We start from the raw sequence: 27,380 nt of genomic DNA on the forward strand, positions 1-27,380 counted from the left end.
TGTTTATGCCGACAGTGAAATACTGCTTACTTGCGTATTGATGGCTCAAGTATCCAGACTCGCTGAAAGATTGTGCTCCCCAGATATTTTCCTTATCTTTCCTATTTTTAGATTGCTTGAAACTTTAGCAAACTTGAACAAACTTGAGCATTATGCTTATTCCCTTGTGACCTTGAATGAACAGTTTTACTGTATATGATGTACTAGTAGCTAATAACAGATGTCTAGTTATAATAGCAGGGAAAACTGAATTTACAGAGAAAAATGTGAATGGACATTACTGTTGAAAAGTAATATAGACAGTACTTCTACTTCACTAGGGCTGTTTAATGTTCTAGTCACTACCTTGGGAGACTTGAACTCCCATTTCTTCATACTAGAAGAGATGTTTATGTCTTAACAAATGTTTAAGGGTGTAGTTATGTACTTTTTTGTAGAAGATAATGTGCAATAACTTATGTATAAATTGTAAATGGCTTTGTCTTCATTTAAGATCTTCCCATGATTGGTGTCAATTTATATGTTAAATGTTTTGTTTGGATTTCCAGGAACAGTATTCTTTGTACGAATACCGATGGTTTTCAGGCTTCCAGCATTCTGTCCCGAGCGCATGTCCTCATCAAATTAACTGTTTCCACTCAATTGTGGGGAACTGTCTGCATGTTCTGTGTCATACTATAAGAATCTTTCACTCGTTGAAGGTGCAGATGGAAACATCTGGCTGGAGGGTAACTGTTTAGGTGGTAACGAGGCTCTGCCAAGTTATTGCAAAGCCAGATATTATCATCTGCATATACAATTACGGTAAAGTCATTTAATTTCGTTGGCATGAAATTTCATGGAGATACGAATTCGTGGATTTCAACTTCTGAACATCAAATGAATGGAAATTTTACTTGTTCGTTGGTATTAAATTTCGTGGATCGACTCAACCACGAAATCTACGAAAATTAATCCCCATGAATATTAATGATTCACAGTAGTGACAGATTCTTGTTCTTGCTATATTCTTCAGTTAAGGTAGTTCTGCACTTTTGGATCGAAATTGTTTCTACAATGTAGGATTTGATTAAACTCTGATTTCTCAAAACTTCGGAATATATTAAGAAAATTCAGCAAATAAAAAAGATAGGGTCGTGTACTTGATTTTTTGCTAGACCGATTTGAAATATTTGGACCTCATGCAATTTTTCACAATAGGAGTCTATGGGAAAATCGCAACTTTTGTAACATTTTCGCAAATAGAAATTTTTCTAAAATGTAGATTTTAATGCAACTTCTCAGAGTGATAAATAAACATATGGGCTATGATATGGTGAAATAAAATGTATAGGTCCGTGTGCTTACTTTTGAGATATTTGGCCATGATTAAAGTGAACTGCCCATTTCAAGCTATATTTAAGACATAATTTTGAATTATTTAACGTGCCACATGTTTTCATATGATATTTTAACTTTTGAAAGTAGTTAACAGTGCCATTATAATAAATTAACTCACATATTACAATTAATTCATAAACTGATTTTAATTTCCGTACGCCGAATCAGGTTTTATTCTATGTTTTCCCGGATAAATGACGTTTTCGCCATCACTTCCCGTTTACCAAACGTGCAGAACTACCTTAATAGAAGAAATAAAGTAAAAAGAATGTGTTTCTTTTTTGGCACTATTTTATCATTATTAGCATATGAATTTACGCATTCATTCTTAAATTACAAACATGCTAGTCGTCTTGCATCCTGGGATGTAAGACGCATTTTTCTTAGCACCAGCAAAAACGTTGGGAAAATCCTGTCCAGCATGCAAGAACTAGTATGTATTTGTTTCATAGTCATCTTATCATGCTGTAACTAGGAGACAAACAGAAGTGTGGCCAGTTTTAAGGCAATTAATTGATTAGTGATTAAAAGGTTTCCAAGTTTGTAATAACCTAGACATTCGTACAGATGGCTGTGGACTGTGAGCATAGTATTCAGCAGATCACTGTTGTCCAGAATAGAGCCATCAAGTATATCGTTACAGATTACGTTGATGAAGGAAGACCCAAGGAACACCTCTCGACATTATTGCAAGCACAGACAGGGAACCCAAGTAAAGCCAAATATCTTACGTAGGCTTCCTCGTGTGAAAGAATTCTACACCTCAAGTGAGCTTTTGAACCCAAAAGCAGTCACAGGCAAGCCATTCAAAGATGGTGACCTTAACCGCTAGGTTACTGAGGTCATCTAGCCTACAAGTATATTTTTATTTAGCCAAGAAAGAAAAAAGACTGCTCAAAAATAAATATTGTTTTCTAAGACTGGAAAAATACATTAGCATATGGACAGCAATATAAAGATAAAACACAATAAAAATCTGTAATGATATTATTTTAATACCTTTCTAACATTAAGGATAACAACAAACAAGAATGTTTGTGAATATAGCACTTACAAGCAAGAGAAAAAACACCCAAAATAAATAACAGTTACATCTTGAAATGATCTCTGAAATAAAGTAAAACCTTAGTGCACACAGCACCCTAGTCTCTAGGTCACTTTCAACATGAAGTTGAATCTGAAACACTGCCTTACATATCTCAAATAATTAACTGATAAAACACATTTCGCTATTTTCTGCTACATGGAAACATTACTTGGCAATCTTATCTAGAACCTGTTTGCATTCTTGAGATTTCTCAATACTATTATGCTTTAAAATATGTTAACATTTTTAAAAAATCATCACAATTCACAACTTGACCATTTCAATAATGTAAAACATTCTTATTATTATTCTAACCTATGTTATACAGAGAACGTAAGAAGACTTTTCATGCAGTCAAGTATGTACACATAAAACTGTAAACATTTTTGTCAATAGAAACTTGAAAATATATGTGGACTACCATATTTTCGAACTGTTCTTCACAATTAGGCTACAGATGCCATGTCATTCCTCTAGGCAGACAGACTACACAGGCATATGGCACAAGAAATCCAGATCAATCTTTTTCAGTAGAAATTCTAAAAAAAAGTTGAATTTTTTAAAACTAAACTTACTCGAGAATAAAAGAAAATATTGCAATATCAAAGCCAAAATCAATTAAATTTTCCAATTTGTGTAAGAGAAATAAAATCTAGAAAGAAATCCTTGTTCAAATATTCATCTATTTTCCTAAGTGTGTAAATTACAACACAGGTAAAGTACATTCTGTTGCTGGCACACACATTCACTGTGTACATATAACATCTGAACTGTCACATTAAATGAATGCTCAAATGTCGAGGTTCATACTCCATACACTGTTGACATGGAATTTTGTTTACTTGGCTTTTCCCTGGTTGGCAACTTTGTCCATTGCTGCTTTCACTGCGGCCTCGTCGGCTAGATAGTAGTGTTTTACTGGCTTAAGATTTTCATCTAATTCATATACAAGTGGTATACCTGTAAAATACAAATGCAAAGTATTGATTTCTCATGTAACAAGATCTTTCAGAGGGAAAGCCTGTTCTAAAATATATGAATTCAAAGTATATCACCTGAATCAATTCTATTGCATCAGCGTCTGTGACATGATCTGGATAATGTTTTTTTCTTCGAAATACTACATTGATACCTATACATTTTCAACAAAAAAAATAAATGAATCATGACATTAATCTAGAACATATTTTGTGACAAGTTACTCAGAGAGGTCAAAATAACATACAAGAGGGCCATGATGGCCCTATATCGCTCACCTGTTATCATTGCACTTGAGGACAAGAAGGTCCTCAGTAAAAATATTTAAGTCCAAAGGACAGGAACAACAAAGGGAAGAAATTTAACCAAAAAGGAAAAACAATTCTTACAAGGTACAGATATGTCAAAATGCACCTAAAAATTGGAGGTACCATCCATGTTGTACCACAGAAAGGTGGTCTCGGTTTTTCCCTACGGCCAATAATAAAAAAGTTACTAAAAATAAGCTATTTATAGCAACGTAAAAGGGAAGTAATTAAAAAAAACTATTGCAAGTGAACAAAAGAAGGCTCTGCCAAATAAATCTGTTGAAATAAATGAAATTTCAGATCAGTATCTTCATAAATTACAGAGATATACCCATTTTAATTTGAAATAAAGGGAGGTAATTTGACATAAAATCAGTCCATAGTTATCTACGCTGATTGGCTCAGTCCAACTAATGACAATAATGAAATTTCAAATAAGTCCTATAAGTACTTACTGATATAAATCTATTTTGACTACAATCAGGAGAGGTAATCAGATATAAAATAACCTGCGATTGGATCTGATTTGTCATGGAATTCAAGATTTATTGTTGTTGAAGATATTTTGGAAGTTTGTATCAAATAAAACCATAAATGAAGTCTCTATATGGCTGCAAAAGCCAAAATAGCCAATTTTGGACCTTTAAGGGGCCATAACTCTGGAACCCATGATGGAATTTGGCCAGTTCAAGAAAGGAACCAAGACCTTATACAAGTTGTGTGCAAGTTTGGTTAAAATCAAATCATAAATGAAGCTGCTATTGTGCAGACAAGGTCAAAATAGCTAATTTTGGCCCTTTCAGGGGCCATAACTCTGGAACCCATTACGGGATCTAGCCGGTTCAAGAAAGGAACTGAGATCTTATGGTGCCACAAGTTTTGTGCAAGTTTGATTAAATTTAAATCATAAATGAAGCTGCTATTGTGCAGACAAGGTCAAAATAGCTAATTTTGGCCCTTTCAGAGGCCATAACTCTAGAACCCATAAAGGAATCTGGCCAGTTCAAGAAAGGAACCAAGATCTTATGGTGATACAAGTTGTGTGTAAGTTTGGTTAAAATAAAATCATAAATGAAGCTGCTATTGCGCAGACAAGGTCAAAATAGCTAATTCTGGCCATTTCAGGGGCCATAACTCTTGAACCCATAACGGAATCTGGCCAGTTCAAGAAAGGAACCAAGATCTTATGGTGATACAAGTTGTGTGCAAGTTTGGTTAAAATAAAATCATAAATGAAACCACTATCGTGCAGACAAGAAATTGTTGACGCACGCACGCACAGACGACGGACGAAGGGTGATCACAAAAGCTCACCTTGTCACTATGTGACAGGTGAGCTAATAAAACAAGAATGCCAGAATGTCACAATATACGCCTGTCACAGCAAATTTCTTTATTCTAGCACCTGTATTTGCAGATGGAATTTTAATTTTGTGGTTGTTTAGTAATCACTAAGTCTTTTGTTTTTCTAAGTCCACAAAAAAACTCCTTACCAGGTAGAGATACCTTAAAATACACCAAAAATTGGAAAGTAACATCTATGTTGTACCACAGAAAAGAGGTCTTGTTTTTTCCCTACGATCAATTATAAAAATGTCACAATATAAGTTAATATAAGTTATTTATAGTAACAATTAAGGGAAGTTAATCTTTTTAAAAAAAAAAAAAAAAAAAAAAAAATTGCAAGTCCACACAAAAAATCTTTACCAGGTAGAGATTGGTCAAAATACACCTCAAAATTGGATGTAGCATGCATGTTGTACTACAGAAGAGTGGTCTCGATTTTTCCCTATGACTAGTAATGAACAAGAGTGCAAGAATGTCACAATATACGCCCGTCACAGCAAATTTCTTTACTCTAGCACCTGTATTTGCAAATGGAATTTTAATTTTGTGGTTGTTTAGTAATAACTAAGTGTTTTGTTTTTCTAAGTCCACAAAAAAACTCCTTACCAGGTAGAGATACCTTAAAATACACCTAAAATTGGAAAGTAACATCTATGTTGTACCACAGAAAAGTGGTCTTGGTTTTTCCCTACGGTCAATTATAAACAAGAGGACCATGATGGTCCTGAATCGCTCACCTCTTCCCACATGACCCAGTTTTGAGTATGTCGTCGTTTTTTCTATTATTTGACATAGTGACCTAGTTTTTGAGCTCATGTGACCCAGTTTTGAACTTGACCTAGATATTATCAAGATAAAAATTCTGACCAATTTTCATGAAGATCCATTGAAAAATATGGTCTCTAGAGAGGTCACAAGGTTTTTCTATTTTTTGACCTATTGACCTAGTTTTCGAAGGTACGTGACCCTGTTTTGAACTTTACCTAGATATCATCAAGGTGAACATTCTCACTAATTTTCATGAAGATCTCATGAAAATATGGCCTCTAGAGAGGTCACAAGGTTTTTCTATTTTTATACCTACTGACCTAGTTTTTAACCGCACATGACCCTATTTCGAACTTGACCTAGATATAATCAAGGTGAACATTCAGATCAATTTTCATGAAGATCCATTGAAAAATATGGCCTCTAGAGAGGTCAAAAGATTTTAATAATTTTAGACCTACTGACCTAGTTTTTGACCGCAGTTGACTCAGTTTCAAACTTGACCTAGATATCATCAAGATGAACATTCTGACCAACTTTCATACAGATCCCATGAAAAGTATGGCCTCTAGAGAGGTCACAACGTTTTTTCTATTATTTGACCTACTGACCTAGTTTTTTAAGGCACATGACCCAGTTTCAAACTTGACCTAGATATCATCAAGATGAACACTCTGACCAACTTTCATACAGATCCCATGAAAAGTATGGCCTCTAGAGAGGTCACAAGGTTTTTCTATTTTTAGACCTACTGACCTAGTTTTTAACCGCACATGACCCTATTTCGAACTTGACCTACATATCATCAAGATGAACATTCAGACCAATTTTCATACAGATCCCATGGAAAATATGGCCTTTAGAGAGGTCACAAGGTTTTTCTATTATTTGACCTACTGACCTAGTTTTTGAAGGCACGTGACCCACTTTCGAACTTGACCTAGATATCATCAAGATGAACATAGAGACCAACTTTCATACAGATTCCATGAAAAATATGGCCTCTAGAGAGGTCACAAGGTTTTTCTATTATTTGACCTACTGACCTAGTTTTTGACAGCACGTGACCCACTTTCAAACTTGAACTAGATATCATCAAGGTGAACATTCTGACCAATTTTCATGAAGATCTCATGAAATATATGGCCTCTAGAGAGGTCACAAGGTTTTTCTATTTTTAGACCTACTGACCTAGTTTTTGACCGCACGTGACCCAGTTTCGAACTTGACCTAGATATCATCAAGATGAACATTCAGACCAACTTTCATACAGATCCCATGAAAAATATGGCCTTTAGAGAGGTCACAAGGATTTTCTATTATTTGACCTACTGACCTAGTTTTTGATGGCACGTGACCCAGTTTCGAACTTGACCTAGATATCATCAAGGTGAACGTTCTGACCAATTTTCATGAAGATGTTGTGAAACATATCGCCTCTAGAGAGGTCACAAGGTTTTTCTATTTTTAGACCTACTGACCTAGTTTTTGACCGCACGTGACCCAGTTTCGAACTTGACCTAGATATCATCAAGGTGAACATTCTGACCAATTTTCATGAAGATCTTGTGAAATATATGGCCTCTAGAGAGGTCACAAGGTTTTTCTATTTTTAGACCTACTGACCTAGTTTTTGACGGCACGTGACCCAGTTTCGAACTTGACCTAGATATCATCAAGATGAACATTCTGACCAACTTTCATAAAGATCCCATGAAAAATGTGACCTCTAGAGTGGTCACAAGCAAAAGTTTACGGACGGACGGACGGACGGACGGACGACGGACACCGCGCGATCACAAAAGCTCACCTTGTCACTTTGTGACAGGTGAGCTAAAAAGTTACAATATAAGTTATTTATAGTAACAACTAAGGGAAGTTAATCTTAAAAAAAAAAAAAAAAAAAAAAAAAAAAAAAAAAAAAAAAATTGTAAGTCCTCACAAAAATCTTTACCAGGTAGAGACTGGTCAAAATACACCTCAAAATTGGATGTAGCATGCATGTTGTACTACAGAAAAGCGGTCTCGATTTTTCCCTACGACTAGTAATGAAAAAGTTACAATATAAGCTATTTATAGTAACAACAAAGGGAAGTAATTCGAAAGAAGGGAACTGCGCATGACACTTCGTCTCATGATGGTGTATAATTGTGTCAAGTTACATCAAAATCCCTCCATGCATGAAGAAGAAATGCTTCGGACAAAGTCATTCTTGTATCTGACCTTTGGCCTCTAAGTGTGACCTTGACCTTAGACCTAGGGACCTGGTTCTTGCGCATGACACTACGTCTCGTGGTGGTGAACATTTGTGCCAAGTTATATCAAAATCCCTCTATGCATGAAGAAGAAATGCTCCGGACAAGGTTTTCATTCTTGTATCCTTTGACCTCTAAGTGTGACCTTGACCTTAGACCTAGAGACCTGGTTCTTGCGCATGACACTCCGCCTCATGGTGGTGAACATTTGTGCCAAGTTATATCAAAATCCCTCTATGCATGAAGAAGAAATGCTCCGGACAAAGTTTTCATTCTTGTATCCTTTGACCTCTAAGTGTGACCTTGACCTTAGACCTAGGGACCTGGTTCTTGCGCACGACACTCCGTCTCATGATGGTGAACAACTGTGCTAAGTTTCATCAAAATCCCTTCATGCATGTAGAAGATATGGTCCGGACAAAGTCATTCTTGAATTTGACCTTTGACCTCTAAGTGTGACCTTGACCTTAGACCTAGGGACCTGGTTCTTGCGCACGACACTCCGTCTCATGATGGTGAACAACTGTGCTAAGTTTCATCAAAATCCCTTCATGCATGTAGAAGATATGCTCCGGACAAGGTCTGTGGACGCCGCCCGCCCGCCCGCCAACCCGCCCGCCCGCCCGCCAGGGGCGTTCCCATAATACGTCCCGTTTTTCAAACGGGCGTATAAAAATTTACAATATAAGCTATTTATAGTAACAACAAAGGGAAGTAATTCTAAAGAAGGGAACTGCGCATGACACTTCGTCTCATGATGGTGTATAATTGTGCCAAGTTACATCAAAATCCCTCCATGAAGAAGAAATGCTTCGGACAAAGTCATTCTTGTATCTGACCTTTGGCCTCTAAGTATGACCTTGACCTTAGACCTAGGGACCTGGTTTTTGTGCATGACACTCCGTCTCGTAGTGGTGAACATTTGTGCCAAGTTAGATCAAAATCCCTCTATGCATGAAGAAGAAATGCTCCGGACAAGGTTTTCATTCTTGTAGCCTTTGACCTCTAAGTGTGACCTTAACCTTAGACCTAGGGACCTGGTTCTCGCGCATGACACTCCACCTCGTGGTGGTGAACATTTGTGCCAAGTATTATCAAAATCCCTTCATGCATGAAGAAGAAATGCTCCGGACAAGGTTTTCATTCTTGTATCCTTTGACCTCTAAGTGTGACCTTGACCTTAGACCTAGGGACCTGGTTCTTGCGCATGACATTCCGTCTCATGATGGTGAACAATTGTGCTGACTTTCATTAAAACCCCTCCATGCATGAAGAAGAAATGCTCCGGACAAAGTCATTCTTGAATTTGACCTTTGACCTCTAAGTGTAACCTTGACCTTAGACCTAGGGACCTGGTTCTTGCGCATGACACTCCATCTCATGATGGTGAACAACAGTGCCAAGTTTCATCAAAATCCCTCCATGCATGTAGAAGGTATGCTCCGGACAAAGTCTGTGGACGCCTCCCGCCCGCCTGCCCACCAGGGGCGTTCCCATAATACGTTCCATTTTTCAAACAGGTGTATAAAAAGGTGTTTTTGTCCTGTTAGACTGAACTTGTAAAAAATTCAAAGGAATTAAATTTCAAAAACAAGTCGTGTTGGAGCTGACGGAAAAGTTGTTGAAAAGCATTTACTCTGAAGAAATGCCTAAAAATATAGAAGTGATAGGTCAACTGAATATAAACACTAAAATCATTAACACAACATTCTACTGTGAAATTATTAATTTTGCAGAGGACTAATTTTCTTGGATTTTTAGGGTATGTCAAACTTACAATCGCTGAAATTCAGGATAGTAAAGAAGAATTTTTTTTTCTACACTGCAGAATCCAGTTTAAACCCTGATTTTTCAAAACTTTAGAATATACTTAGAAAATTTAAGTAAAAAGATAGAGATGTGCTTAATTTTTACCTAGACAGATTTGAATTTTTTTTATCTCCTGCAAATTTTTATAAACTACTTAGTACTGGAAAATTTTGAGGACAATTTCTTGGCCTAGGAATCATCAAGATAAACATTTTGACCAAGTTTAATGAAGATAGGGTCATAAATGTGGCCTCTATGTTGTTAACAAGCTTTTCCTTTGATTTGACCTGATGATCTAGTTTTTGACCCGACATGACCCAGTTTTGATCCTGGCCTAGAGATCATTAAGATAATCATTCTGTGCAAGTTTATCAAATCAAAGCATAAATGAAACTTCTATATGGCTGAAAGGGCCAAAATAGAAAAATTTGTCCCTGAACTCTGGAACCCATGATGGAATCTAGCCAGTTTTCGAAAGGAACCGAGATCTTAATGTGACTTAAGTTGTGTGTAAGTGTGGTTAAAATCAAATATAAAATGTCACTTCTATCGTGTTCACAAGGTAAAAATTACCAAATTTTGGCTCTTTTCAGGGGCCGTAGCTCTGGAACCTATGACTGGATCTGACAGATTTATCATGGAATCCAAGATTTATTGTTGTTGAAGATATTTTGGAAGTTTGTATCAAACAAACCATAACTGAAGTCTCTATATGACTGCAAAAGCCAAAATAGCAAATTTTGGCCCTTTGAGGGGACATAACTCTGGAACCCATGATGGGATCTGGTCAGTTTTCGAAAGGAACAGAGATATTATGCCAATACAAGTTGTGTGCAATTTTGATTAAGATTAAAGTTGATTGCAAAATGTTGTTTCTATTGTGTTCACAAGCCAAAAAAGCAAATTTTGGCCCTTTGAGGGGCCATAACTCTGGAACCCATGAAGGGATCTGGCCAGTTTTCAAAAGGAACCGAGATATTATGCCAATACAACGTGTGTGTAAGTTTGATTAAAGTTGATTGCAAAATGTGGTCTCTATTGTGTTCACAGCCAAAAATGGCAAATTTTGGCCCTTTAAGGGGCCATAACTCTTGAACCCATGTTGGGATCTGGCCAGTTTTTGAAAGGAACCGAGATATTATGCCCATACAAGTTGTTTGCAAGTTTGATTAAAATCAAATACAAAATGTGGTCTCTATCGCGTTCACAAGGAAACTGTGGATGGACGGTGGACGAAAGGCGATCACAAAAGCTCAACCTGACAGGTGAGCTAAAAACATACCAAGACTTACAGTTTATCAAGCTTGCAGAACTACTTTAAAACTGGTTTGTCAATGACTTTACCTGTAGGTACATTAAGTTCAGTGATTTCAGCATCAGATACATTGTCTAGATACTTTATCAGAGCTCTCAAACTGTTGCCATGGGCAGAAATCAGCACCTTCTGTCCGGACTGAAATATAACAGAATTAAAATTTTCGCATGAAGATCGATGCTAGACTACAATACATGAGGTTGAAGCCTCAGTGACTCCTCGACTTTAAACCAAGGTCATGTAAGGTAATTTTACAGCTTAAACCTTGCATGTAAAAGAACCAGGGTCCAAAACTATTGAACTCCATTATCTGATTGTTTTTTTTTTCTTAGCACATTTTGGAAATTGACCAATGCAATGGCAAATCAGCATTCTGCAACAGGTCTCTATTTATTTATTTATTTTGTTGGGTTTAACGTCGCACCGACACAATTATAGGTAATACGGTGACTTTCCAGCTTTGAGGAAGACCCCAGGTGCCCCTATGTGCATTATTTCATCATGAGTGGGCACCTGTGTAGAACCACCGACCTTCTGTAAGCCAGCTAGATAGCTTCCTCACATGAAGAATTCAATGCTCGAACCCACAACGATGAGGGGCAAGTGATTTGAAGTCAGCGACCTTAACCACTCGGCCACGGATGCCCCCGCAACAGGTCCCTAAACTCACTTTATAAAACTTAAGGCCCAGAGGAAACCTCTTCAATGAAGTAATCACAGTAGCTCACAATATCCATCAAAACACATACTTATGTTCACCTGAAGTTCTCACCAACAATGGATAAGTGGATTATACTATAAATAAACTTAAACAATATACATTATTATACATGTAACATAATTATGTATCTTCAAGGTGACTGATTACTACAATATCAAATTAATCAGTAACATACATTATAATTACTCAAACTTAGTTGTATACAACTTTATATTCCTAGTTAAAAACTTTTATTTGATTATAATATAATTCAGCAAAACAAAACAAAACTGTAGTTCAAAACATTGCCAGGGAAATAACACAATTTCTTATACCATTTCCCTTATATCCTGTAAGTGATATGAGCTGCGTCATGAGAAAACCAACAAAGTGGCTTTGCGACCAGCATGGATCCAGACCAGCCTGCGCATCTGCGCAGTCTGGTCAGGATCCATGCTGTTCGCTAACGGTTTCTCTGATTGCTATAGGCATTGAAAACGAACAGCATGAATCCTGACCAGACTGCGCAGATGAACAGGCTGGTCTGGATCCATGCTGGTCGCAAAGCCACTATGTTGGTTTTCTCATGACGCGGCTCATATATCAAAACAATATTTCTCAATTAGTGACATCCCTACTTTGATACTCAGAGAGACTTTTGGCATTACTAACCTTGATAGTTGGAACAATGACATCATGCCAGTATGGAAGCACTCTAGCTACAGTATCTTTTAAACATTCACAAAGTGGTACTACAGCTGTATCATACATCTGAAATAATACAACAAATAAATCAGCCAGTTTTAACACTCCTCACACCCACCCACCCATCTCCACACACTCGTCCCAATCTGTTTGACCAAGAATTAATGAAATACTGGTAATAAACACACCCTTTATTGCACCATTTTAAAGGCAATCTACTTTAACGTAGCTAAATACTTAAGTGAAATCCTTAAAATCTGTGGTGGACTAATTTTTGTGGATTTTAAGGTTGTGTCCAACAACAAAATAAATTAAATCCCAATAATAAATAAAATTTCCATTCATTTTAGATTTAAAAGTTAAAATCTGTGAATTCGTAACACTAAAAAAATAGGCATTTTTGCCCAAACCAGGAAATTAAATGATTTCTTAGCTTTTGGTAAGTAGATTACTAACTGGTACTTTCTATTAAGATAATGCAAACACATAACTCTCATATACATATAAAAGCATGAATTATAAATTGTTAACATTTATCAGCAGTGAATAAACTTTATTTCAGTTGTGAGCAAAGTACTGTGTGTAAACGGTGGTAATAAAAAACTTACGCCATATTTTGCCTCATTTGTAGCAGATCGTTTATCGCTAGCCTCCAGTGCTGGTGGACGGGTGTCATAAGACCGTCTCCAAACCTGTTGAGAAAATAGACAAAACAGATACCATAATACCAACAAGCTGACTACATTAAATGAAGCACAACTCAAACTTAACATGATGGTTTAAACAAAGTAATTGTACACATTGTTCAGAATAAATAGGAGAGGCTATTGCGCACTGTCCTCCTGAAAAATGTTTTGAAAGTTCCACTGGACTAGGGTAGATATTTAGTTTAGGCACATAAATATTCCAAAGCTAATTGAATGTACAAATGTCTTTGTGTTTGGTATAATACTATTTGTTACATTATGAATACACAAACTATCCCAGACATACCTCTTGAATAACAAACTTCTTTTTCAAAATATTAAAATATTTTTTACTATTAAGGTCTATGTTTAGGGAAAGTCTCTCAACCTGCTCAAATGTGTTCCCAATCTGGACTCATGATCCAGTTAACATTCAAAGAGAATATGTAGCTTCTCTGGTTCCAATGAGTTAGAAATACTAAATTAAATGTCACTGCTGATTTGTGAGACACGAGTACAGAGATTTGTGACAATACCAGTTGTAGTACAGGCAGTCATAAAGCTGGAATGAACCGATCTTCATTGAGTTTGTGGACTTGTTGTGAAATATACACACAAGTTTGTACTGCTAAGCACTTTGTCATAATTAGTCTGGTGTATTGTTGTAGTGATTTGTTCTGATAAATTATCTCTAGGCATTTTGCCATAGTGGTGGTGATTTATTCGTATACATTCTCTCTAAGAACACAGAAGTTCTAACATTCATGGACAAAGTATAAAACCTATACATAACAAAATTTCAACTTGAACAGATGTAACAAACCTGTTTACATAAACTTTAATCATGTTAATGCACATATTCAGGCTGCATCATGCTATTACTTAAACATTTACAAGATTAAATAAACACATAACCTACTTGTTACCAATTGTAAATGTATATGTGTAATAAATAGGTGTTTCTGTCAAAATTTTAAATAATGCGGAAATATAAGATCTGCCTTGGAATGAGTGTCTTTTAATGTTTACATTATGCTGTAAACTATACAAACAACCTCAGAACAGATTATATCAAATATTGAAACATATACAAAGCCCCTCACTAAACACATTTAACAGGACTAGCAATGTATATTCATATTGACTGATACCTTGACTTGGGCTTCACCGTGTTTTGCAGCGGTCTCGGATTTATTCAGACCCTGCAGTCCACCATAGTGACGTTCATTCAACCTCCAATGTCGTATAACTGGAATCCAGTGCATATCTAGTTCATCTTGCACAAAATATAAGGTTTTGACTGCACGTTTCAATACACTTGTGTATGCTATATCAAAGGTGTAATTCTTCTCCTTCAGCATCTGAAAAGTAAAAAAATAAATAATTTTTAATAGACCTCGGGTTCTGCTGAAAATGTGAAGCCTGTAAACCTACTTTCTAAAGCCTGAAATTTCCCTTTTCAACAGACATATGAGCCGTGTCATGAGAAAACCAACATAGTGGCTTTACGACCAGCATAGATCCAGACCAGCCTGCGCATCCACACAGTCTGGTCAGGATCCATGCTGTTCGCTAACAGTTTCTCTAATTGCAATAGACTTTGAAAGCGAACAGCATGGATCCTGACCAGACTGCGCGGATGCGCAGGCTGGTCTGGATCCATGCTGGTCGCAAAGCCACTATGTTGGTTTTCTCATGGCATGGCTCATATATAGAAATCCAGGCAGTCAAATGCCTGAAACAGGACCAGTCCTTAGTTAACACCTTTCATATATCATTTATCATATTTCAAAATGTCAAATAGTTGACCTAAAAGGGGGCATAAATCCTAAAATATTGTTAAGAGTTGACAGTTATGGCCCTGGTGTCATCTGATGTGGGTGATGATGATGATCATGAACAACTATTTCAAAACTGAAGCAAATCCATCAAGAAGTAAGTTTAAACAGAGACAAAGACCTTGAATCAAATTTTAACGAAGATGTGGATGCTTGCCTGGGCAAGTAGAATAACTCTCCAAACAGTTGAGCTTAAAGCCGTCATTACATAGTACTTTTAAACATATTTTCAATACTAGTACACATCTGTGGCGTTACTTAAATAATCTGAATAATATGATCAACAAAGCTGCAACTACATTGTCACAAGGCTGTGCACCATAACTCTCCATACACATAGCAAGATATGTGAAGTTTTTACATTGATATTTATAACATTTACTCTGTTGTACATGTACATGTAATTTATCCAATAAGCTCTAAATCTTAACCTCACAGTCGTGGGCAATAATTTTTGTTATGCTTACCAGCTGTAAATGTATATTCTATTCTTACGCTATGTGATGTTGAGCATTGTTTAATTTGATATTACATGAATTATCTCAAAAACAGTTGAAGGTATCTTTTTAAATTTGGCATTCAATTTGGTATGTCACTTAAGTCTTACTCTCAATATATTGCAGAAAGTCCGGCCCTACTAATAAATACTATATTTTTAATTTTTTTTTCGTTGCAGATTCAACTTGTTTATGTTTTTTGAATAATGTGACTGTAATTAAATGATTGTTTTAATAATGATTTCGTGTTTTTTCAACACTTAAGCTAAATACTGTCTTTCAAGCGAAAGACATTTCGTCTTTCAAACGAGAGACAGTGTTTATATCGAAAGACTGTCTCTCAATCCAGGGGAAGTCTCTGACCTGATGTATAACATGCAATTGAATGACGTACGGAAACGGGATTGTGTTGATCTTTTCTTTTTTTAAAATGTGATATAAGTTTGGAAAATTTTTAATATTAGGATAATTGAGTAAATTAAAACTACTTAATTACCAACAAGTGTGCCTTTTAGATAATATTAATGCCTCTTTTTAATTACCAAGTGTGCCTTTTAGATAATATTAATGCCGCAGGGGTGGCAAATTCAATTGTCCGTATTGCCCAGGTTGTCCCAAAGCTTGTACGGACAAGTGAAATTTGACCAGAATTTACTATACAACTATCATATGGACAAGTACAAAATAGCAATTGACATAAACAGACAAGCAAGTCAAAATCATATTTCGCCACCCCTGAATGCCTATGTATTTATGTTGTAGGATTAGAGTTCATGAACTGATATAGATATCAATGGATCAGTTTTTTATGCCCCCGAAGGGAGGCATATAGTTTTTGAACCGTCTGTCCGTCTGTCGGTCTGTCAGTCTGTCCGCAATTTTCGTGTCCGGTCCATATCTTTGTCATCGATGGATGGATTTTCAAATAACTTGGCATGAATGTGTACCACAGTAAGACGACGTGTCGCGCACAAGACCCAGGTCCGTAGCTCAAAGGTCAAGGTCACACTTAGACATTAAAGGATAGTGCATTGATGGGCGTGTCCGGTCCATATCTTTGTCATCGATGGATGGATTTTCAAATAACTTGGCATGAATGTGTACCACAGTAAGACGACGTGTCGCGCGCAAGACCCAGGTCCGTAGCTCAAAGGTCAAGGTCACACTTAGACATTAAAGGATAGTGCATTGATGGGCGTGTCCGGTCCATATCTTTGTCATCGATGGATGGATTTTCAAATAACTTGGCATGAATGTGTACCACAGTAAGACGACGTGTCGCGCACAAGACCCAGGTCCGTAGCTCAAAGGTCAAGGTCACACTTAGACATTAAAGGATAGTGCATTGATGGGCGTGTCCGGTCCATATCTTTGTCATCGATGGATGGATTTTCAAATAACTTGGCATGAATGTGTACCACAGTAAGACGACGTGTCGCGCACAAGACCCAGGTCCGTAGCTCAAAGGTCAAGGTCACACTTAGACATTAAAGGATAGTGCACTGATGGGCGTGTCCGGTCCATATCTTTGTCAACCATGGATGGATTTTCAAATAACTTGGCATGAATGTGTACCACAGTAAGACGACGTGTCGCGCGCAAGACCCAGGTCCGTAGCTCAAAGGTCAAGGTCACACTCAGACGTTAAAGGTCATTTTTCATGATAGTGCATTGATGGGCGTGTCCGGTCCATATCTTTGTCATTCATGCATGGATTTTAAAATAACTACGCATGAATGTGTGGCACAGTAAGACGACATGTCGCGCACAAGACCCAGCTCCGTAGGTCAAAGGTCCTAAACTCTAACATCGGCCATAACTATTCATTCAAAGTGCCATCGGGGGCATATGTCATCCTATGGAGACAGCTCTTGTTATTTAATGTCATTATGCCATTAAATTTATATTTCGAAGAATGTTTTTCTTTTAATAATACTTTGGTATGAAATAGTAACGTTATTAGAATATTTGCGTTTTTCGGACTGTCCTAATCATGCTAATGAGACCACTTTGATGTCCAAAGATTAAGTCTTTAATGACCACAGTGACACAATAGACAATATTAACAACGGTTAACACGTGCCATTGAGTAATTAATGAGGTGTTTAAGGATTAACTATGCTATGCTTCAAACACCTAATCAACCAGGTGTAAACATTTCTGTTATTGTTAAATTGAATAAACTATATTTTAGACAGGGGAAAATATTAAGCATTTTGGTTTGGGGGCCCAGACTGCCTAAAATGAATATTTAAAATTTAATAATAGGCGTATAGGCAATCTGACCTAAAATTTAGGGGCCCAGACCAAAATTTAGGAGCACTGGGCGACTGGGCCCCTGCTAATATTTTTCCCTGTTTTAGATTAAATCCATAGTTACAGTAGACTGGTCTCAGTCCTTACATTTGCCAGTCATAGTCTCTTCTCATATTTTATGTTAAATTACTTCCCTTCACAGTTATAACATGGTTACCTTTTCTTGCTGCCGAATGTAATGTATTCATTGCTTAAGCTAATTTGAGTCTTTCGATCAAAAGACATTTTGTCTTTCGAATGAGAGACAATGTTTAGATCGAGAGAATGTCTCTCAATCCAGGGGAAGTCTCCAACCTGTACATGGTATCTTTAATAGTTATCTCTAAAAATGATAAATATATACACCACTTTTCAAATAAATTAACATCTTTTAACCTACTATGCATAACATAGAATGGGTTCGAAATGTCCCAGGTTTTTTTTTCGGCCGTTTTTATAGCCGTTATTGGGCTATATTCCCAATGCCAAAAAGTATGTTTTTTTCCCCAAAATGAGTGCAAAAATTCCCAATCTACATGCTGAAAAAAAATGTCATCAAAATTGCACAAACACTTCTCAAATTATGGACAATTTTGTAATGGAAGTATGTTAAAGAGGTTGTACAATGTGAAACAAGTGTATGAGAAAGTGCTTAAACAGGTCTAGGAAAGTGGTAAATTTACAGATTAGATTATCTATAATTTTACAGATTTTTTGATCTATAAATTTACAGATTGTTTATATGAAAATTTATGAAATTACATTTTTTCCCAAAACCGCAGCTTGAAATTAATTGGTTTATTTACAGTATGCACAAATTAACATCATTTATGAGTTTCAGCCACTTTTATTGATTTTGAATTTTTGGCATTTTCAAAAAAATCAAACGAAGTCAACAGAAATGACTGAAAGTTACAACTGACCTTTATTGATGCATACCATAAGTAAATCAATTAATTTCAAGCTGCGATTTTGAGTCAAAGTATGATTTTAGCAGTTTTCAAACATTTGATCTCAACGGTTCAACGCAACAAGGGCGTATCTACATATAATTATTATATGTAGATACGCCCTTATTGCGTTGAACCCTCGATCTGTAAATTTATAGATCGAAAAATCTGTAAAATTATAGATTATCTGTAAATTTACAGATAATCTGTAAATATATCCTCAGGAGCCCATGAGCCATCCCTTTAATGATTTCCAGCAAAAATGCATTTATAATCTATAACACTTTAGGAAAATTTTAATCTTACCTTAATAAATGTTCCTATTCTTTTCAATCCATGCAATATTTTCAGAATAGTTTTCTAAGTTATAGAAAGAAACTAACAGAAAAACAGCACATGTTATTTAGATATCGGCCATTTTGGAATGCCCAAGTTATTTGTCACATCACGGGACATTCATTGAGGAAATGTAAACAAAGCAGACGCAAATTTTATCCTGAAAAATAAGCTTTTATTACAAAGAATCTTCGATGAATCTTTGGAGGATGGGCATAAAAAGTAAGTTTTAGTTGATTCAAAATGAAATTATGCAAATAATTTATGTTTTCTCTGCATAATTCATCATCTTCTTCCAAGAAAAAAATTAAAATGGAAGTAAAAAGTTTTTCCACAGTTTGCACACGTGCGGTGATAGACCTCGGGAGATATAAGTCAAAACTAAACATGGTAACGGGTCAAGGGAAGGGACGGCTCAAGGGCTTCCAACGATACCACTTTCCTAGACCTGTTAAACACATCCTTTCTATATCCTATGGGACTAATTATTTCCCAATTTGGAAAATTTACGCGTCAAAATTCCCAAGTTTGGGGGTATAGGCTATGTTCCCAAATAAGCTAGAAAAAACCCTGTGTCCAAGAACTTGGGGTTGAAATGTCTTGGGGTCGAATGGTCTCTTGTGTTGAAATGTCTTGGGGTCGAAATGGGGTCGAAATGTCTTGCTAGCGTACGGGTTGTCAAGAGGTCCGGTAACTAGACCCCTAGCCATTTCCTATCCAAATTCATTTGACAAGCAGTTCATGATGACGTTCCTATTTAAATGTCTGCAAATGGGAAAGAAAGGGTCGAAACATGCCAAGAACGAACTGACGTTACCTTTCCAGCGTTCTTTGCTTCCTCTATGCCAAGTTCCGAAAGATCTGCATCGAACCATCCACAAAACCTGTTCTCCTTGTTGTAGTTACTTTCACCATGTCTAACAAGGACCATTGTATACTTCGTAGCCATTTTTGCTAGAGATTTCTCCGTCACCTTGGCCGGCTGAAAAAAAAACAATGACCTTCACCTTTAGTTTCTTGAGAAAACAAGGGAAGTAACACAGTAAATGAAAACCGAAAGGACTTCATTGGTATCATTTCCGAAAATGTGGAATTTTATTTCAGTGTCTTTCGGATCAATGTGCTCATTTGATTTATTACTTTAAGTAAATATATCATCGTAAGTATGAAATCTTATACATTACACTACACTTATCAGAACGACTTGCGAGTGCTATTTCCGATTGGTATTCCTTTCGAATTTTGTTTGACAGGAAGTGTACATACTTGCCATGGTTGCACAAAGGTGAATAGAATTCAGGTAATTTCACCCATAAAATTAGTCCAAATAACTGTACTCGAGAGTTGAATATCGTTATATTATTTTGACTTGTCGATATTCGCCTCCGAGTACAAACCAGAAAAGGTAAAGAATGTGGTAGCACTGTCCTTCTTTGCGTAAGTAACACCCAATGGAATCCGTTAGGCGGGATTTATGTTAGAGTCATTTTACCTATGCTCGACCAGCCAAGTGCTCGACCACTATTTATAAATGTACATGTTTATTGAAATAAACCTTTGAACTGACGGTTTTTGTTCATTTATTTCCTTCCCAGCATCCTTGTATCAATCTGGTCGAGCATAGGTAAAAAAAAGTCTATATACCGTTCATCTGTAATGTCGCGGTACTTGACATTCGACGTAACGACATTAAACAAGAATCAACACAACAGTGTAGTTCTTGTCTTTACCACAATATTTCATGTCATATGCATCAATAACTATGTGAAAATGAATAAGATATCATTCGAGAAACATCCATGTGTACTTCGAACAACAATAGTCAGCCATTGTTATCATGTGACGTCACATCACTAATGTCGCGGTATAGGTCAACAATTGTGTCAATCAAACTAACATAGGTTAAAAAACATAAAAAATAATTCAAACATTGAAAAGCTATCTAAGTCAAACTAACAGGAACACTCAAAAGTCATTAAACGCCAATTTAAACGTTTAATATTATCTGTTCACATTGGCACTATCGAAAATATTCTCCTCCGGGCAGCGGACATACCAGATATGTTGCAAGTAAATCGCAAGTTCGCGGGCGTGGTCATAATGTAGCGGAGCCTAAGAATCGTACCATTACTTAATAGTTTCTATTTGGTAGTTATCTAACATGTTCAAATTCACTGCTCAGTATAATGGGTGTATTTTGAGGAGATGGTCAGGGGGCCCCCATATCCCTTCCTCCCCCTTAAAATCCGTCGAGTTAAGACGTTTTGAAGTTGCGCCTGATACTGATATTTCATTCATTTTTGTGTAGCTGGGGGATGTTACGTAAAACTTGGTGTCCTCTAACCTATAGGCGGGACTTAATTTGCATAATTAATGAGGACAAATGCCGATCAGCTGGTAGACGAACTTGTAAACGTTGCAAATATTTGCTTAATTCATGGATTTTTGCAATAGATATGTGAAAAAAACCATTTTAATAAATATTGACAGATATTTAGCAATGTAACTGCAGGTAGGAACATTTTTTGCCAGCATGAGTAAAATAGGTCCACGAACTTCACCGGTAAACACCACGTAGGTGGCGCAACTCAAATACCGCGAAATTAGTGATGACGCGAGATTAGTGATGTTGAATATAATAATGCAACGGATAAAAAAAAAGAAATACATACATAGAAAGCCTGTAATTTTTCCTTTTCAATGATGTATATATTACCGAGATTTCTTGAGAAAAATTCAAACTATGGTAGTTAAAAAAATGCCAAGGTTTAACACGGGTGTACTACATACTGGAAAATGGCCGATCACCGGTAAACACATTACTACACGAAACGTTTTCATTGGTCACGCCTCCGACCGCCATTACATGAAGACGATTGAAACGTTAGAGGTTTAAATTTTTTACAACAGAAATTCTTGATAAATATGTCCTGTTCTTATGTTTTTTATTTACACTTTATGATTTAAAACAACAGGTAAACAGTTAGGGCTAAAGAAAAATCGTGACTACTGATAAATCGTAATTTCAATTGACCACAGTTTCCACCACAGTTTTGATTGTTTCTAGTTGAGACCTCTAGGTAGACAACGTAAAATATCAAAATGTAAAATCGGTCTGCCCGAGGTCTCATTATTTAGACTACCATAAAATGTGAAGTATTGATCTGGTTTTGTGTTAGGTCCTTCATCAAATTAAATGTACTTATTCTTAATATTTCTTGTTTGAAATCATAGTCAGAAAACTTACATTTATGACTGGCCATGCCTGACAGGTGCTTTATTTAAAAAATAAATTTGCACATGTTTCAGTTGGGCTAGCTGTACATGCATCAGTTCCGTACACCTGTGGGACATTCTCAGTTGAAATATCAGGGGACATTTCGGTGTACCCATCACGTGATCGGGATAGCCATTTTGGAGTTGTATTAGTCTCCGTTTTTCAGACGGCATCTTGCCTTAATTTACGATGCGTTTTCATCAAAATTTTGGAAACGAATAACAATTTCTGTGCTAATAATTATGCGTTTAGTGCTAGAAATATTACATTTAATTACCTGTAAATTGATTCCAGTTATGTTTTAGATCCACGCTGCATTAATTACGTCGTCACTTATTTTCAAATCTTCTTTGCGAATAACAAGTTTTCTAACAACAATAAATTAATATCGTAAACCGTAAAACATCTTTAATCCTTTATCATTCACATTAATTAATCCATTTCATAATGTAATTGATTCACTTGTGAAAACAAAACGTTTATCATACCTAACAAATATTCAACTCACCGCTACATAAATATATAATTATTGCTCTCCACTTTAAATATGTGATCAATACACACCACACTTGTCAGCTGATATTTACTACCGTATCCACCGACTTTTGATACACGCCTAAGGGCATACTACAGTATACATGACGTGTGTAACGGATTAATTAAGGCTGCTAATGTCGACAATTAATGGGTGGCAGTTACGGCAAGTGGTCGGGGCTTAAAAGGGCCTGGCGCTGCGCCAGACTAAATAGCGTTAGATGAAATACTAGCCAGTGTTGTATGAATTAAGCCCAGCTATTTCCTTTATCTCTATCTGAGTAATAATGTTTGTCATTCCTGTTCTTTAATTCTGTCATTAAGCATTAAAATTTCATTGTTTTTTTTCTATTGATAAACACCGTCCATTCCATATCTGAACTTTTTTCAGGAAATAATAATATATTACTATAAAAATATATAATTCAACACTAACTATTGCCTGGAAAACAAATTGGATGGGTAATTTTGGTCCTTTCTATGGAAATGCATAAATTTCAGGGTTTTTTTTATATGGAAGAGGGCCATTCCATTAATTTTTCCCAAATGTTCTGTCGGACATATCTTTAGTAAGTGTTATAATGTTCCCATCTTAGTGGACTGTTCATTAAATGTAGGATTAAAGGCAACATTAAAACAAGCATGACTGACAAGTAAAGTAGTTAACAAGAAAAATGTATAGAGGTGGGCGGTTTATCTGCAATTTCCCATTTAAATTTTGTTGTGTACTTTATTTCTGCCTGTTGTTTATCAAGCCTGTCATTTAATACTTTTTAAACAGATTGGGCATACCTAAGCAGCTTGTAATATTAGTGAATTGTAACTCAGGCGATGCTCTTTATTTTTTTATTTTTTGATGGTTGCATAAAATTAACTGATCATTGGAGAGTTGTTCACATTCAGTTATTGAGCCAGGGTCTAGTCACTGGATAAAAATATGTTTGTTACTGGGTCATCCTGACTGAATTTTTACTGTTAAAGAAATTAAAAAAAACTTTAGTTTTAAAGGGATTGAGCTCAATTTGTTCTTATACATGTCACTTGTGTCTGCAATAATTTACAATGATACTACAGTCTTTCAACAGTCTAATTTAACCTTTTAAAAAAGATTTGATAACCATTACAAGCTTTTTGTTATCTCCACATTGACCTCATATTTCTGTAACACAGTTTAAATACTGCTAGGTAAAAGAAATACTGTTAAACTTGTCTTAGCAGCCAACTGTATTAAACAGCTAGTATGCTATGGTAACTTCCTCATTTTGTTCTAATTTCCACCTGCCTTGCTGCCTTGACTGGCTGCTTAAAACAGGTTTGATTCAAACGTTATTACATCTAAAGACAATAAAAAAAATATTTATTATGGTTTAGGCACCTTGTCAAGAACTCAGTTAAATTGATTAAATTAGTTAGTGTACTCCTTCAACTTTTCATAAGCTGAAGGATGGACAGCGGGCAACAACTGTAAAACATGCTAGACAACTGTAAACTTCCTGTGCACAAGAAAGATGGCAGATAGTCGTGTGTATCCAGGCACGTCCGACAGCATGGATGTCGGATATTCAGCTGTAGGTTACAGGGGAGCTGCAGTTTCCTCTTTAACAAATGATGAGATGGAATCACAGAGGAACAGAATGACCCTGGAAGAAGCTCGTTGGATTGGGGTACGCAAGAAGGTTCCTGGAATGTCTGGGATACCAAAGAACCGTGGTCAGAGTGGAGCAACATTATATGTGGAGGAAGTGGACCCTTATCAGCAGGTCTGGAATTTTTCTCTTTCAGTTTCGATGCTTTGATTTTACAGCACCATTATTTTATTTATAATCACATAATAAAGTCTTCTTTGAAAAGCATTATAGACATTTCCCCATTTAATATTTAAATTTGATTGAATACTTCCAGATATTTATTTTAAATACAAAAATGTAGTCATATATGTATGTAGTTATTTTTGCAAAACTTACATATAATTACTCTGTTAAGGCAATCCTTCATTTTTACAGAAAATACAGGAAATCAGAACATTTGTTCGCACTTATTTCCGACAGAAGGAATGTGCATCTTTTGTACCTAAGCCTGGACAGACAACTGGAGAAAAAGCTGTGAAGAAAATCAGAGACCTCAAGTAGGTTTTTCTATGAAAACAAGTCTTATGATATTTTTATAATAATTTTGAAGTTGGTTAAGAGGCTTGTAACCTTTCAGAAACAGTTTAGCAGTGAGTATAGAATTTAACTAGGCTCTTAAATTGCGATAAGGTATTTAGTGAACCACTCTGAATATGAGAATGTTTTCTGTGGGGATTTGACTAAAGACTAAAAGTTCCTGCTTCAGGTGGTGCAACTACAAGACTGCACATGTTTAGAAACTTTTGGCAAGCAGGCATTAAATTCAAAAAAACTGATTGTTGTCATTGTGAAGAGAGGAGTTTAAATGATAGTTTGAACAAAACAATTTATAATATATATATATTACAGGTGTCACTGTGGGGAGGTGTTGATGGAACATGCTGACATGCAAGGACCATTTCCTGATTTCTCTTCTGCTGATATGAGGCTTGAATGCCTCGTGCCAAAAGGTAAATATCTGGTAAACTGTTACATTTTAAAAGTGTCACTTGTTTTTATTATCATCTGAAACTTTGATCGGCTGATTATTTAATGTAAGTGCAGTGACATTTATCAATTTAAATTGAGCCGTGCCATGGGAAAACCAACATAGTGGGTTTGCGACCAGCATGGATCCAGACCAGCCTGCGCATCCGCGCAGTCTGGTCAGGATCCATGCTGTTCGCTAACAGTTTCTCTAATAGCAATAGGCTTTGAAAGTGAACAGCATGGATCCTGCGTGGATGCGCAGGCTGGTCTGGATCCATGCTGGTCGCAAACCCACTATTTTTTTTTTCTCATGGCCTGGTTCAAATATTGTTCAAGCCTAGGTTATAAGATCATAATGGGTCTGATAACATCTCCACTAGGCAGATAAAAATTTATGCTGCCTTTGTTATGTTTTCAGTCCATTAAATCATTCCTTACTGTCTGTGAAATGTAGTACTTACAAGACGTTGGGTATCAAATTAAACTGATTTTATCAGAAAACTTTACACTTACTTCTGTTTTGGCTTTTCTAAACCATGCTGTCAAAATTTTTAAATTTTGACCAAGTCAGCATAAATTTTAAGAATCATGATAAATATTTCATTTCTTTATGCAGGTTGAAAAAAATTGATTTAGTACAGACGGCAGATCTTGCAAACAAATTTATAAAATTTGTTGAAATGAAGGTTTCATAGTCTCTATAAAACAGTTAACTTAAAACTCAGGTAACTTATAATTGAAGGAAATTTCCCTGGTAACATAGGCATCAGTTCACAGCAAAGTCTTTCTTCTTTCTGTTGAGATATGTTAAATTGTTGTTATTCAAACATCAATCACTCAAGATGGTTTAGAAATACCCTGATTTTAGCTAAAATTGGCTGTACAGCAATATTGGGCAAATAGGTATTCTGTTATATTGGGATCTATGGAACTTTTACACTACCTCTAAAATTTAGAGACCTGGGTCCAATTACAATTATAATTTAAATAATTATAATTAATTACAGTTTTTCAATTAATTGAAAATAATTAATAATTGAGACAAAAATCAATTATTTTAATTGTAATTAATTAATTAAAATCCAAACAAATGCAAAATAATTGTCAATTAAATTCAATTACTCTTCAGTTACATGTAGCAAACTGTCACAAACATATGGCAATTAAATATTGGCAAAAATACAGGTTATTGTGCAGTAGCTGTTATCACCTAGGGGTATAAATTTCACACTTGCTCGTCATCTAAAGAGGTATTAATGTAATCTGGATATGTACCTGAAACTGTTGCTAGACCATTGATGAATATTAAGCCATTGAATTACAATAACTAGTAGTATAATTAAATGTTTTTGAAAATGAAATGCAATAAGGACTTATAAACAAGCTACTGCATCATAAATCTGTGAATGGTATTCACTGACAGACAGTAAACTTTGAACAATGTTGAAGGGTTCATGATTTCGAAATTCAATAAGGACTTACCAGTCTGCATCATTGATATGTCTTTGATAGTAACATCATGATTCCATTTGTGAATATATTGCCAAATAATTAAAAAAATAATTAATTATTTTCCTTAAAATAATTGTAATTAATTAATTACTTCTGTAAAAAGCAAGTAGTTATAATTGTAATTGAATTGAAGCATTTCTACTTTAATTGTAATTAATTAATTACTTTTGAAAATAATTGAACCCAGGTCTGAATTATGGATTTGA

The 27,380-nt window shown here is 35.8% G+C and overlaps 2 protein-coding genes across 2 annotated transcripts in view; one reads left to right on the forward strand and one right to left on the reverse strand.

Moving 5' to 3' along the window:
* Positions 1-2,355: 2,355 nt before the first annotated feature.
* LOC123547315 (probable phosphoglycerate mutase) lies at positions 2,356-22,825 on the reverse strand. Its single transcript, XM_045334308.2, has 7 exons — positions 22,809-22,825; positions 20,072-20,236; positions 14,490-14,699; positions 13,261-13,344; positions 12,620-12,718; positions 11,277-11,385; positions 2,356-3,427 (listed from the first exon to the last, which is right to left on the reverse strand). Exons 2-7 carry the CDS (start codon positions 20,201-20,203, stop codon positions 3,306-3,308), a joined length of 756 nt encoding a protein of 251 aa, XP_045190243.1. The 5' UTR covers positions 20,204-20,236; positions 22,809-22,825; the 3' UTR covers positions 2,356-3,305.
* LOC123547313 (transient receptor potential cation channel subfamily M member-like 2) overlaps positions 20,423-27,380 on the forward strand; it is a 46,066-nt gene continuing 39,108 nt past the window's right edge. Inside the window, exons 1-4 of the mRNA XM_053550613.1 lie at positions 20,423-20,554; positions 24,503-24,825; positions 25,069-25,190; positions 25,543-25,643. Of these exons, the coding sequence (XP_053406588.1) occupies positions 24,574-24,825; positions 25,069-25,190; positions 25,543-25,643 (475 nt within the window). The 5' untranslated portion in view covers positions 20,423-20,554; positions 24,503-24,573. The remainder of the gene's footprint in view (positions 20,555-24,502; positions 24,826-25,068; positions 25,191-25,542; positions 25,644-27,380) is intronic.

Source organism: Mercenaria mercenaria, chromosome 9 (assembly GCF_021730395.1).
Source record: "Mercenaria mercenaria strain notata chromosome 9, MADL_Memer_1, whole genome shotgun sequence".
In the NCBI taxonomy this organism is placed as follows: Eukaryota; Metazoa; Mollusca; class Bivalvia; order Venerida; family Veneridae; genus Mercenaria; species Mercenaria mercenaria.

What these genes read in the sequence shown, in the direction of transcription:
- LOC123547315 (XM_045334308.2), bottom strand. Translation starts at nt 20,203, where the DNA reads ATGGCTACGAAGTATACAATGGTCCTTGTTAGACATGGTGAAAGTAAC. An exon ending in TCATTGTTCCAACTATCAAG is followed by an intron (nt 11,386 to 12,619) that starts GTTAGTAATGCC and finishes GTTATATTTCAG; the next exon opens with TCCGGACAGAAGGTGCTGAT. An exon ending in TGAACTTAATGTACCTACAG is followed by an intron (nt 3,428 to 11,276) that starts GTAAAGTCATTG and finishes TGTATTTTACAG; the next exon opens with GTATACCACTTGTATATGAA.